Source organism: Cyprinus carpio, chromosome A5 (assembly GCF_018340385.1).
Source record: "Cyprinus carpio isolate SPL01 chromosome A5, ASM1834038v1, whole genome shotgun sequence".
Lineage (NCBI taxonomy): Eukaryota > Metazoa > Chordata > Actinopteri > Cypriniformes > Cyprinidae > Cyprinus > Cyprinus carpio.
Genome location: NC_056576.1, coordinates 23,421,911 through 23,434,612, shown reverse-complemented (window position 1 = coordinate 23,434,612; position 12,702 = coordinate 23,421,911). Strand labels below are relative to the sequence as shown.

The following is a 12,702-nucleotide window of genomic DNA, read 5'->3' as shown; positions in this document are numbered from 1 at the left end:
TTTATTTAATTATTTACTTGCCTAGTTTCATAGTTTCATAACCAACTCCAGGTTAAGCCTAAAATCAACCTTATGTTAGTGTAGTATATAAACTACATATTAAATCAATCAATTAATCAATCGATCATACTGACCCCAAACTTTTTGAACGTAAGTGTATTTCAGTAACACTTTCAATAGTCTGACTGTTCTGCCTCTGTTATCTTTTTTTATAGTGATTTAAGTGTAGAAGAACCTCAGAAAAATACTAGGTTACATAAAGCCAAATCTTGTTCTCTAGGTTCCTGGCAGTTGTTCCCTCACTAGCCGACAGCTCCGAATCTGTCTCTGGGCAACGTCCCAATACCAGTGTGGAACAAGGGTATGCTTCCCTCATATTATAAGATTATGAAGTGCATTTAGAGTTTATTTACCAAATGTATTAAAATAAGCTTTCATATTCATGTTTCTTGGTAAACAGGTCTGGTCTTCTCAGTACGCTGGTTGGCGAGAAGTCAGTGACCCAAAGATGGGAGGTGCGGTATCTTCACATTAAAGTTTTTATCTGTTTGTTTTGTTCTGTTGTTCACTGTTGCTTAGGAAAGACTCTTTATTTGTAGAGAGGAGAAATCAGTAATTTCCAATATCTGATGCATCTCAACACACTGGCTGGCAGGTCATATAATGACCTGATGCAGTATCCTGTCTTTCCCTGGATCCTGGCAGACTTTGACTCTGAGGTACAAACCTGTCTTTGATCAATCCTTGTGACTACAGCACAGCTGTTTGGGGGATTTGTATGAGTTTAGTGGGGGTTTTTTTTCTTTAACAATCTGAGCTTAAGTTTTCCAAGTTAAATATCTTGAATTATTCCGCAGGAACTGGACCTCAACAATCCAAAGACATTCCGAAACTTATCCAAACCCATGGGAGCTCAGACAGATGACCGACTGATCCAATACAAGAAAAGATTCAAAGACTGGGAGGATCCTAGTGGTGAGTCCCAGACCCCTGTTGATCATCTGTTAGTTGTGTTTGTTAAGCTCCAACTTTTGAAACATGTTTTTTTGTTCCTTCACAGGCGAGACTCCAGCGTATCATTACGGCACTCATTATTCCTCCGCAATGATCGTGGCCTCATATCTGGTCAGAATGGAGCCGTTCACGCAGATCTTTCTCAGGCTTCAGGTTAGTCCCACATGGCCTGGTCTGTTCATTTGCTGCTTTCTTCTCTTTACTTTGTGTTTTAGTTATTTATTTATTTTTTTTTTAATTTTTCTTACCACAAACTTTCATGTGGCTAGATTGGACAGTCTTGAACTGGGCAGTCTTATCATTGTTCTTTTATTCTTCAACACCCATTGTTATGCTGGTGGAAATAGATTTTACTAATAAATGTTACTAAATAAATCCTTCACAGTCGAAACCAAAAACAAACAAAAGTGGAAGAGCAGACTGGAGACCAGCTGTCTCCACAATAAGCATAGCATCTTTTGTACTCGCACAGATATTTACAGTGTTTCCAAGCATTAATAAAGATATTCCCTTGTTTTTGACTGGATGTTGTTATTAACGGACAGTGAAGACCCGTTCAAAAAAAAAAAAAAAGATTCCTATAACTACATTAGTGTCTATAACAATAATGTTCTATTTATTATAAGTGCACGCTGCCTGCTGCTTTAAATACTGGAGCTCTGTAAAGTCATGTATCCTGATGGGCTGTCAGTGTTGCTAGTGTTTATCATCTGACATTTTTTTTATATATATATATATTTTCTTTGTGCCTTTATACCTGTGGTGTGGACCTCTCAATTCTCATATAATTAGAACAATTATTAAAGCTTTAGGTTGAGGGAGGACATTTTGATCTAGCCGACCGAATTCTACACACCTTACCAACAACTTAGTTAAGAATGTTTCACAGTGTACGAGAGGGTTGGTTTTCTGCTTCCAAACACAACATGGCTGATGTAAAGGAACTCATTCCTGAATTCTTCTACCTTCCTGAGTTCCTACTTAATTCCAACAACTTCGATCTTGGTAAGGAAAAGCTTGACAGCTAGCCTCATCTGTACCCTAAATACAGTCTCTCTCTCTCTCTTTCTTTCTTTTTTAAAATTTTTTTTTTATAAATGATTGTGTTGATTGATCAATCTTTTCTAAAGGGAGTAAACAGAATGGCACCAAGCTTGGAGATGTGATTCTGCCTCCATGGGCAAAAGGAGACCCGAGAGAGTTCATCAGGCTTCACAGAGAGGTAATTCACATCAAAATACATCATCCCCTGATGAAGCCAGAGGCTCTGTGTGTTATCGTTTCATTGTTGTAAAGGTCAGAGAATAACGGCACTTTCAGAAACAGGTTCATAACCTGTAGAGACTGTGTGTGTTTTCCAGGCTTTGGAGTGTGACTATGTCAGCGCCCATCTACATGAATGGATCGACCTGATCTTTGGTTACAAGCAGCAGGGTCCTCCAGCGGTGGAAGCAGTCAATGTCTTCCACCATCTCTTCTATGAGGGTCAGGTGGACATCTACAACATTAATGACCCACTTAAAGAAACAGCTACCATTGGATTCATCAACAACTTTGGCCAGATCCCAAAACAGGTATTCAATTTCATTATTGAAAATAAACTGCGTTAGTGGTTACCTGTGCATACTTGAGGAGAACTGGCTTCATATTTCTACTAAATGAAGATGCTGATGCCATTTGTTTCGTTATTTGTATTTAATGTAATTAAATTGTGTTACCTAGGTGTCCAAATCCCTTTTGGGACCGCTGTGCAGTACACTCTAGTGCGTGTTTTGCTCGGTATCCAGTTTAACCTCTTTGTTTCTTTTCTTTTAGCTGTTCAAGAAGCCCCATCCTCCAAAGCGGGTGCGCTGTAAGTCAAACGGAGAGGTACCTGGTGCACCTGTTGCACTCAGCTCCAGTTTAGACAAGATCTTCTTCCATCATCTGGACAACTTGCGGCCCTCTCTCACCCCTGTCAAAGGTAATGCAGATTAGATGGAGGTTTACAGTGGCATTCCTTTTTTGTTGGCTTCTACTAGTTGTCATATACATTGTTTTTGTATTAAAATACATAAATACTAACAAATTAATATCAACTATTTATTTGGTAGAACTTGTTTGTTCAGGAATCATTTAAGTAATATTTTGGTTAGCGGCTCTGGCCATACTGTGGAGACATTTTAACAAGCTCTGTGTGTGTTATTTGTGTTTTACAGAGCTGAAGGAGCCAGTGGGTCAGATAGTGTGCACTGATAAGGGCATTCTGGCTGCTGAGCAGAACAAGGTGTTGGTTCCTCCTGCCTGGAATAAAACCTTCGCCTGGGGCTATGCAGACCTCAGCTGCCGCCTCTCCAACTATGAATCTGACAAGGTCATCAAGTTCTTCTGTTTACTCACGTTTTCTGCATCTGCTGTGAACGGCTATCAGATCCTCAAATGCATTTGGGAAAAGAGCATCAGCAAAACTTTGCATATTTATAAAAATGTGTCTTTTGAGATTTTAGGTTTGGGGTCTATAATAGTTTTTTTTTTTTTGAAAAAATGTAAATAACTTTTTTTTTCTATTTGAATAAATTTTAAATGCTTCTTAAAATGTAATTTATGCCTGTTATAGCAAAACTGAATTTTTTGAAGCCATTATCCCAGTCTACAGTCAGTGTCACGGAGGAAATCATTCCTATCCTTCAGTAAACATTCTAATATGCTGATTTGGTGCTCAATAAACATTTCTTATTATTGTCAATGTTGAAAACAGATTTTGTGGAAACCTTGAAATGTTTCTGCTGTTTTTTCTCTCTTTTTGAAGTAGTGCACACTAGTTGTTGTTGTGGGAGGGGATGGTTTAGGAGCTAATTAAGACAACAAAGTTTAATCTAGTGTTTTTGGTTTATTCTGTGTATTTAGTTTTCCATATCGGTTGTCTGATGTTGATGTGTTGTTTGTCTCACAGGCGGTTGTAGTATACGAGTGCCTGTCTGAGTGGGGGCAGATCCTGTGTGCTATCTGCCCCAATCCCAAACTGGTTATTACTGGTGGATTAAGCACCGCTATCTGTGTGTGGGAGACCGGGACTTCCAAAGAGAAAGCCAAGACCCTCACACTCAAACAGGTTTGTTTTATATTTGTTTTAATGTTGCTTGCTTGCTTGATTTTAATTATATATATATATATATATATATATATATATATATATATAGATATATATATATATATATATATATCATTTGCTTTGCTTTTAAAACCTGATAAATATATTTAAGTTTTCCTTTAGACTTTCTGCTAAACTGCTTGTTCTTTATAACTGTGTTGTGTTCCATTGTAATGTTTTATGCATTGATCAACATATGTATTTTCATGGTTCCAGGCTCTTCTGGGCCACACAGATGCAGTTACATGTCTCACAGCGTCATCAGCTTACCACATCATTGTGAGTGGCTCTCGGGACCGTACGTGCATCATTTGGGACCTGAATAAGCTGTCTTTCGTCACCCAGCTGAGGGGCCACCGGGCTCCCGTCTCCGCGCTCTGCATCAACGAACTTACTGTGAGCCCACAATAATGTCAGAATTACCTGAGTGTTGTGTTTAAACTACAGAAAATTGTCCTTTTAGCCATTAAATAAGCACTCTTTGCATTGTATGCTTTATTGGGGTAATAAAATATTTTTTTAAATTATAATTTTTATAATCAATAAAAAATTATATATATACACATTAAAATAAAAAATATTTATAATAGGGATAATATATATATACACTGTAAATGATAATATAAAAAATAATTTATTGTTGTTATTACTATTATTATTATTTATTATTATCATTACTCACAGAAAACTATGGGGATAATTATTTGCATTTTTATAGTTTATTAGGGAAATAAAAATGTAATAATATATTTTAATACTTATGAAAATATAATAGGTTGTTATTATTATTATTATTATTATTATTATTATTATTATTATTGGCTAATGCAGACTTAAAATGTTTGCCAACTCTTTTTGTATGAAGTTAATTTGATCTGGTCATCAAGCTCTTAGAAAACAGTAGCACACTTTACACGTTTAAAAAAGTGCTTGCCTTTGAAAAATTCCTGAAAAGGAATTCATTTCTAATTAAAAAGTGAGTCACTACTTAAAAAAAAAAAAGCTTCCTGATTTAATTTCTTGACTTTTATGAACCCTCATAATACATGGATGCCTCTGAATAAAAGCGAAGTGTTCTATGAATTGGATAAGGCTCTCATAACTCTGTGTGTCTGTGTAGGGTGATATAGTGTCCTGTGCTGGCACTTACATCCATGTGTGGAGCATCAATGGAAGCCCCATCGCCAGCGCCAACACTTTCACCGGCCGCAGCCAACAAATCCTGTGCTGCTGCATCTCAGAGATGAATGAGTGGGACACACAGAATGTTATCGTTACGGGACACTCAGACGGTGTTGTCAGGGTAATGGTCTTTTCCTTAATTTGCTTTCTTTCTTTTCACTCTGTGTCTTTAAAAGTGTCAACAGATAACGTTTTTTTACAAATGGCTTTATCTTGTAGTTCTGGAGAATTGAGTTCCTCCAAGTCCCAGAAACCCCTGCTCCAGAGCCTGCAGAGCCCCCCGATGTGCCAGAGTGCTGTGGAGAGATTGGTAAAACATCCCTCCATTGCCCCCTTTTCATGTCTTTCGTGCTGTGATATTGAAAAGAGGATGTGAAAGTATTAAATAAACTAAATAATAAATAATATTTTGATCATTTTGATATTAAACAGTTTAAGCCTGCACTTTGCATTACAGCAGTGTTTTAGATCTTTTTCAGATGAAATAAGCTCAAGTCTTGTTCTTCCAGAGGGTCGTGATGCTCCAGAAGATGACAGCAGTGAGTCTGAAGGAGAGGAAGCCAACCTCAGTCAGGACTCTAAACCTCGGACCTCAAACAGCCAGCCCAGCAGCACCGTCCACAGACCCAAACCTCGCACCGGAGCCTCCTGGTTGGTGGACAGTGGCTCTGACGACTCCCGCCGCTGGTCGGACACACTCAGTATTGACGAGAAGGAAGGCTTTGTTTTTGTAAACTACTCAGAGGGCCAGATTAGAGCGGGAATTCCCTCGCAGTCACATTCACAACAGCACTCAGCACCCTCACATGGGCCAGTACCACAGCCTCTTCAGCCCAGTGCTATGGAGGCTCGCTCGTACAACAAGCTCAAACCAGGTGCAGTAGATTAAAACCTGCCATGACATTTTAGTGTTTTTTTTATATATAAATTATATTTTTTTTATGTATGCAATTAATTCTAATTTAATCAAATTCTATTTTAGTAGATTTACTGATTTAGTTTAATTTATCCAGTTGCTTTGGACAACCTTAGTTCGATTCCAGGCTCAAGGACCTTTCCCAATCCCGTTTCCCTCTCTCTTCCACTTTGCTTCCTGTCAGATTCTGTTCGCTCACGTCTCAAGCCCTGCTTATACTAGTGCGTTTTCATTTTAAAATGGTATTTTAGAATGAAAACGATCCTCGTCTACACTGGAATTTCCACGGCGTTTCAGAAATGATCTCCGTCTACACTACACAACCTAAAATGCATGTCACATGACCATTAATGCGATACAGCCATTGATATGAATAGGTAGATTCCCTATTATTTAGATCGCGGACGCGTCTACGTGCTTTGAGCGATCGAATGAGGAATCTGCCTATACATCTATGGGTACAACAATGCGCATGTTGTTATTGTTTACACGGTCGTCAAGGATACGCAGAGCGAATGTGGGCAGCCACGCCATCATTTTCAAAAGTCTCTGTTTTAGTCCGTTTACACTGAAACACAGCCCAGGAGTTTTCAAACTAAAACGGGGTCTGCAGCGTTTTCAAAAGTCTCCGTTTTCGAGGGTCGAAAACACTGGAGTAGTGTAACTGTAGCAAAAGTTATGCGTTTTAAAACGAAAACGCACTAGTGTAAACGGGGCCTCAGTAAAAGCAAAACTGACAAAATAAATCTATAAAAAAACAATTTCCTTACATTAATTGATAAAGATGATATGAAAGTATTATTAAGGTATAACATAAGCTAAATAATAAACAACATTTAGTTAATTTTCATACATTTACTAATTTAATTGATCATTTAAATGTACCAAAAATGTATTTAAATGATTCCATTCTAATACATTTGCATTACAAATTATAACTGTCGGCATGACAGTTTACTTGAAAAGTTATGATGTAAACCAAAGCGAGAGCGGTAAATCCTTGAATGAATTGAATGTAATTTTATTTAGTCAAAATGTGCTGTATTTTTAATTCATAGATTTCAGAAGTATGGCTTTTACGTTTTGCATTTGTGCTGTTCTCTTGTGTTGGAGGATTCCTGCAATATTGTTTTTAATGTGAGCAACTGGCATGTTCCTTACTGTTTGCTTTGTCTCTTAAACAGGCTACAGATGGGAGAGACAGCTGGTGTTCCGGAGCAAACTCACCATGCACACAGCGTTCGACCGCAAGGACAACGCTCATCCTGCGGAAATCACCTCACTTGCCATTTCAAAGTAGGTGCTCTGTGTTCATGGTGGAGTGAGGATAAAAGAGAAGCTGCTTTCTCTTCGGTTTCTAATGTGGTTTAAAATTAATATGCCAGTGTTTGCTCAGAGGATATCAAACAAATTGTCTCTAAACAAGACGGTTGATAACAAGCTGTTCTTGTGTACTCAGAGACCACAGTAAGATCCTGGTAGGCGACAGCCGTGGCCGCGTGTTCAGCTGGTCTGTGAGTGATCAGCCCGGACGTTCTACCGCAGACCACTGGGTGAAGGACGAGCAGGTGGACAGCTGTTCTGGATGCACTGTGCGTTTCTCCCTCACTGAACGGCGCCACCACTGCAGAAACTGTGGCCAGGTCTTCTGCCAGAAGTAAGACAGATTTGCAATAAATGCATTTTAAGTTGTTTCTTATGTTTTCGAAAATTTGTGTTGCATAATCTTTAGAATCTCTTGCAAGTCTTTCACAATCAGTTGCTTGTTCCCTCAGGTGTAGTCGCTTCCAGTCAGAGATCAAGCGGCTGAAAATCTCCTCTCCTGTGCGTGTGTGTCAGAACTGTTACTACAACCTGCAGCATGAGCGGGGCTCTGAGGAAAGCCCGAGCAACTAAATCATCACGTGTCCATCACATTCACTGCTCCCCGTGCAAAATCTCATTGGTAAAGCACTGACGTAGACCAAAATGGGATCACTAATGCTCATAATTTCATATATTGCAGAAGTGTGACCATTAAAAAGAGACGATTGTTAGATTACTTTTCCACTCATGCATTTTCTTTTGCAGTAAGCTCCGTCATCTCATTGGCAACATCCACAAAGTCGGCGTGATGTTTAGATTTTAGACAAAGCAATGCATATAAAACGCTTCCTGATGAAACGAGATGACATTTGTTTATATTGTAAATACTTACAATGGCATTTTTAACTAGAAACAGTGAAACAAAAAGTCATTATTAAGAGATCAAAACACAACACGTTGCTTGTAATATAGTATTACAGTATGTTAAAAATCACTCCTGGCTTTAAAAGAACAAAAATGCGAGTGTGTGTGTGTGTAGTTGATGTCACAAGTCACAGCCTCCCAGCGGGAATAATATTGGGACTATGAATGTTGATACATGTTTGTGGATTGACATCACTAGCTTGTCTAGTTATGCAAATGCTTAATTCTTATGTTTATTTTATATGTTCTGTTGAAGTGTTGCCCACAGTATCAGCCAGTTGCCATAGACAACTTTTTCAGTTTCAATTTGGTTGCCAACCTGCCTTGATCTGTAACTACTATCATATATTTTAACAGTCGTGTAGGTCAATGAAAGTATGTAAATGTTGAATTTAGATTAAAGGCCACTTTAAATATTTTTTAAATGACAGGATTCATTCAACCTTTAAATGATTCCACCAAATTTCTATTATGAAGTGTTTCAAGTCAATTGAAAGACTGTATTATAAAAAATGTTTCTGAAGAGTTCCTGTTCAGTTTATATTGGATGATTTGAATCTGTAAATTTTGCATAAGTGTGGGACTTCTCTGACTGTCCTTCATTTATTATTAGCTTGTACGACTTAACTTAAACGTTACTCTCTGACACTAGCTTTAAAATGATGGTTTTGTTTTTAGTAAAAGCATACATTTGTTATTCTCATTCTTAAAACCTCACAATTTTAACCATTTGCGATGTTGCACCAGTGTAAATGTCTGTAGATTATGAAAGCAATAGTTACTGATGTTTTCACACATTTCACAAAAGACTAGCTTGAATGTTATTATGTGTAAAGAAAAAGGGATTTAACACTTTTAATGGACTGGAAGCCTAGTTTCTCTTTACCTTAGACAAAACTATGAAAGAAAGTTTGTTTTCATCTTTTTTGTGTGTGTGTGTGTGTGTGTGTGTGATACTGTGGGCAATACCCTATTAAAAATGCTGCTTTGATTAATAGAGAGAATTTCTTTCTTTCTCTTTCTTTCTCTAAATGGTCTGACAACTTTAAAAAGATGAAAAATTTGTTACCATTGCAGTTGTTTTATTCACTTTTGTATGATTTCCGTACAGCCTAATATGCACTTGTTATAGTTGAATTATTCTATATTAATGTACTGTAATTCAGTGTGCAATCATAACATCATAAAGCTGTTGGGATTTTGCTGTCGACAAGCAGCTCAAAGATCAAATGGCTATATCAATCTGAAATTATTTTTGCACCTTGATGTGTAGACAAGACAAAGAAATGGAGTAATCACTGTTTTATCAGATGCATTTTTATGTTGTGCGCTAACATTTTGAAAAGGGTGCATTACTTTACAGTGGGATGAACTGTACAAAGTATTTATGCAGTTATAAAGGTTTCTTTTTTATGATTATGATTTTTTTTTTTTTTTTTTTTTTTTTGTGAATTTTTCAGCAAGTTTCGTTACTTGTTGCACGTCTAACACAGCTGACTTTCTGTGTCAGTGTACTGTACATGTCTTAGCATTATGTTTTATTTGTTTTCTCTGTCTTTGGCTCATTTTTATGGCATTATCTAACGAGTGGACCCTGAAGGTTTTGTGTACAGTTTTAGGCGGATATATAGAGCGTCTTATGTATGGATGTTGAGGACTGATCCCAGAACAGATGAAATACACTCAGATTGTCCCTGTTTGGTGGTCTTGTGATAGACTGCATTACTACAGTATCTAGTGTGCAAAACTGTGGTAGCTGAATGTTCATTGTATATTTGTGTTGAATCCCTCCCCCATAAATAACCCCTATACCTGTTATTATGACGCAATAGATATGGTACTTATACTTTTTAATTTAATTTCAATTAAATACTTGCTGTTTACCACCACCAGTGTCCTCAAATGGTTTCTTTCCATTATTTAATGCAATGTACTGCAAATATATATAATCTAGGAACTTGGTTACAATATGAAAATAGGTAAAAATACAGGACAACTATGATTTCATACTTTGGAAATTGATTAAATTGCATCTAAGCAGTTGAATATATTGTGTTTCATCAATGCTAAAAACAGACAGCATTCATAGTTCTGGAATCTCACACATTCGTCCTGATCACATAAGAACAGCAACAACAAAGCCCAGTATTAATCACTGATGAAAGCACTGAGGTGTTTGATGACTGGTTTCTATGGGAACACCGCTGAACGCTCATTTGTCTGTCATGTTTTGATTTGGGTGTCCAGTAAACCACTCTGCCGTCTTGAGAAAGCAAGTGACAGAGAGTGTTGCAATCTGAGTGACATGCCAAAACCACACGTCTGTTAGCCAGAACTTTATAATATCCTTTAATAATACAGAGCTAACAAACATGCTTAGGAGACAGAAATTACAAAATGATTTAAGTAAATATGAACTGGAATATAATAAAGCATCATGATTAATGAAAGCATTGCATGTTAATAAAAATGACTTAAATGTCCTAATTGAACTATGGCCTAATCATGGCTTAGTCTAAGCCCTGTCTGTGAAACCGGGTCATTATCTTCTGGCACTGCTTTAACATATAGTCTTATCTGTATTATTCTTTTTTACACACTAGGCAGATCTAATGAGAATTCAGTTGTCTCTATTATCTAAATGAATCTGAATCAGAAGAAGCTTTATTAACAAGTATGTTTACACACACAAGGAATTTGACTTGGAGACAGAAGCTTCCAGTGCAGAAGAAATACACACATAGTGCAAGCATACATGATAGTGCAGACATGCATAGAATTACACAAAAAACTGAAAAATAAATAATAATGGGCTATATGCAGAAATAAAAATATAGAGAAAAAATATAAAATTGTTTAAATGAATGTACAGATATGTACAGTAATTTGTAATATTATAATATTGCTTGGGATGGTTCACCCAAAAATCATTTACTCACCCTCCACTTGTTCCAAACCTATAGGAGTTTCTTTTGTCTGTTGAACACAAACAAACATATTTTGAAGAATGTTGGTAACCAAACAGTTGACTGTAACCATTGACTTCCATAGTCTTTTTTTTTTCCGTATGTGGTCATTAAAAATCCCAGGATGTCTTTCGAAAAGAGTAGAGGTGTGACCTCGGCATCATGCCCAAATTTGCCCATTGCCCTCTGACCATCATGACCTCCTAATCATCCCCATAAAATGATTTGCCTCATCACTCTGTCTCCTCTCCACCAATAAGCTGGTGTGCGGTAGGCGTTCTGGCGCAATATGGCTGAAACATGCTACCTATCAGATTGTGCTACCAAAAATATATTTGCATTGTTTTAAGGGTAAGTTTAAGGTAAGGGTAGGTATTTTACACTATCGATTTGTGCTACCTATCTTTTTAATAGGAGGTAGCAAAATCTGAGCAGGTAGCACAAATCATCAGGTGGATGAGGAGATCCCCCCTCACAATGTAGAAAAGCACTTTATAAATGTAATGAATTTATTATTATTATTATTATTATTATATGGAAGTCAGAGGTTACTGTCAACTGTTTGGTTACCACCATTCAATTGATTCAAAAATACTGTCTACAAAATATTGTCCAGCAATAAGTTGAGAAAAGGGTTATAGTTCACCCAAAAATAAAATCTCTCGTCATCATTTAGTCACCCTCACATTGCTTCAACCCTGCATGACTCTATGTGTATGAATTCAGTGTGACATTGTGTGTCACCATTTCACCATACGGGAAAACATGCAATGAGAGTAAAAAAATATACAGGTTTGGAATGACATGAGGGTGAGTAAATAATGACAAATGTCATTATTGGGTGAACGATAGCATACTATATAACTACAAGGAATGTCCTTCCAGAACTAAAAAATGGTTCGTATGACTTTTTCACAATCATGGCCAAAAGTTTTGGCAGGGACTTAAATTTTGTATTTTGCTGCTTCAGCTGTTGTGGTGTTCATTCCCATTGTTTCTAGATTATTGTGTAGAATGATCAGATGCATTTTAAATAATTGCTAAAAGCTTCATAGGCCAAAGAATTTACTTTTCACAAAAAAAAAAAAAAAAAAAAAAAAAAACTTTTTTTTTTTTTATCCTGACACAAAATGACCAACTAACTTTAATTGACTAATCATATCAGCAGCACATGTGAAAGTGTGAATGAGTACTAGTCAGGTTAATCACTATCATACTAAATAGACTGTAAGAGCAGATCGATTGGCCTCACATGCAAAGAAATT

The 12,702-nt window shown here is 36.9% G+C and overlaps 1 protein-coding gene across 1 annotated transcript in view; it reads left to right on the top strand.

The window, feature by feature from the left end:
- Window positions 1-10,360, top strand: part of LOC109090764 (WD repeat and FYVE domain-containing protein 3-like) — a 65,206-nt gene extending 54,846 nt beyond the window's left edge. Inside the window, exons 48-66 of the mRNA XM_042756582.1 lie at window positions 281-361; window positions 461-515; window positions 600-719; window positions 858-975; window positions 1,061-1,167; window positions 1,833-1,857; window positions 1,891-2,019; window positions 2,145-2,236; window positions 2,376-2,588; window positions 2,830-2,977; window positions 3,213-3,367; window positions 3,947-4,105; window positions 4,361-4,540; window positions 5,265-5,447; window positions 5,546-5,636; window positions 5,836-6,201; window positions 7,427-7,538; window positions 7,702-7,899; window positions 8,018-10,360. Coding sequence (XP_042612516.1) covers window positions 281-361; window positions 461-515; window positions 600-719; window positions 858-975; window positions 1,061-1,167; window positions 1,833-1,857; window positions 1,891-2,019; window positions 2,145-2,236; window positions 2,376-2,588; window positions 2,830-2,977; window positions 3,213-3,367; window positions 3,947-4,105; window positions 4,361-4,540; window positions 5,265-5,447; window positions 5,546-5,636; window positions 5,836-6,201; window positions 7,427-7,538; window positions 7,702-7,899; window positions 8,018-8,138 — 2,653 coding nt within the window. The 3' untranslated portion in view covers window positions 8,139-10,360. The remainder of the gene's footprint in view (window positions 1-280; window positions 362-460; window positions 516-599; window positions 720-857; window positions 976-1,060; window positions 1,168-1,832; window positions 1,858-1,890; window positions 2,020-2,144; window positions 2,237-2,375; window positions 2,589-2,829; window positions 2,978-3,212; window positions 3,368-3,946; window positions 4,106-4,360; window positions 4,541-5,264; window positions 5,448-5,545; window positions 5,637-5,835; window positions 6,202-7,426; window positions 7,539-7,701; window positions 7,900-8,017) is intronic.
- The last annotated feature ends 2,342 nt before the right edge of the window (window positions 10,361-12,702 follow it).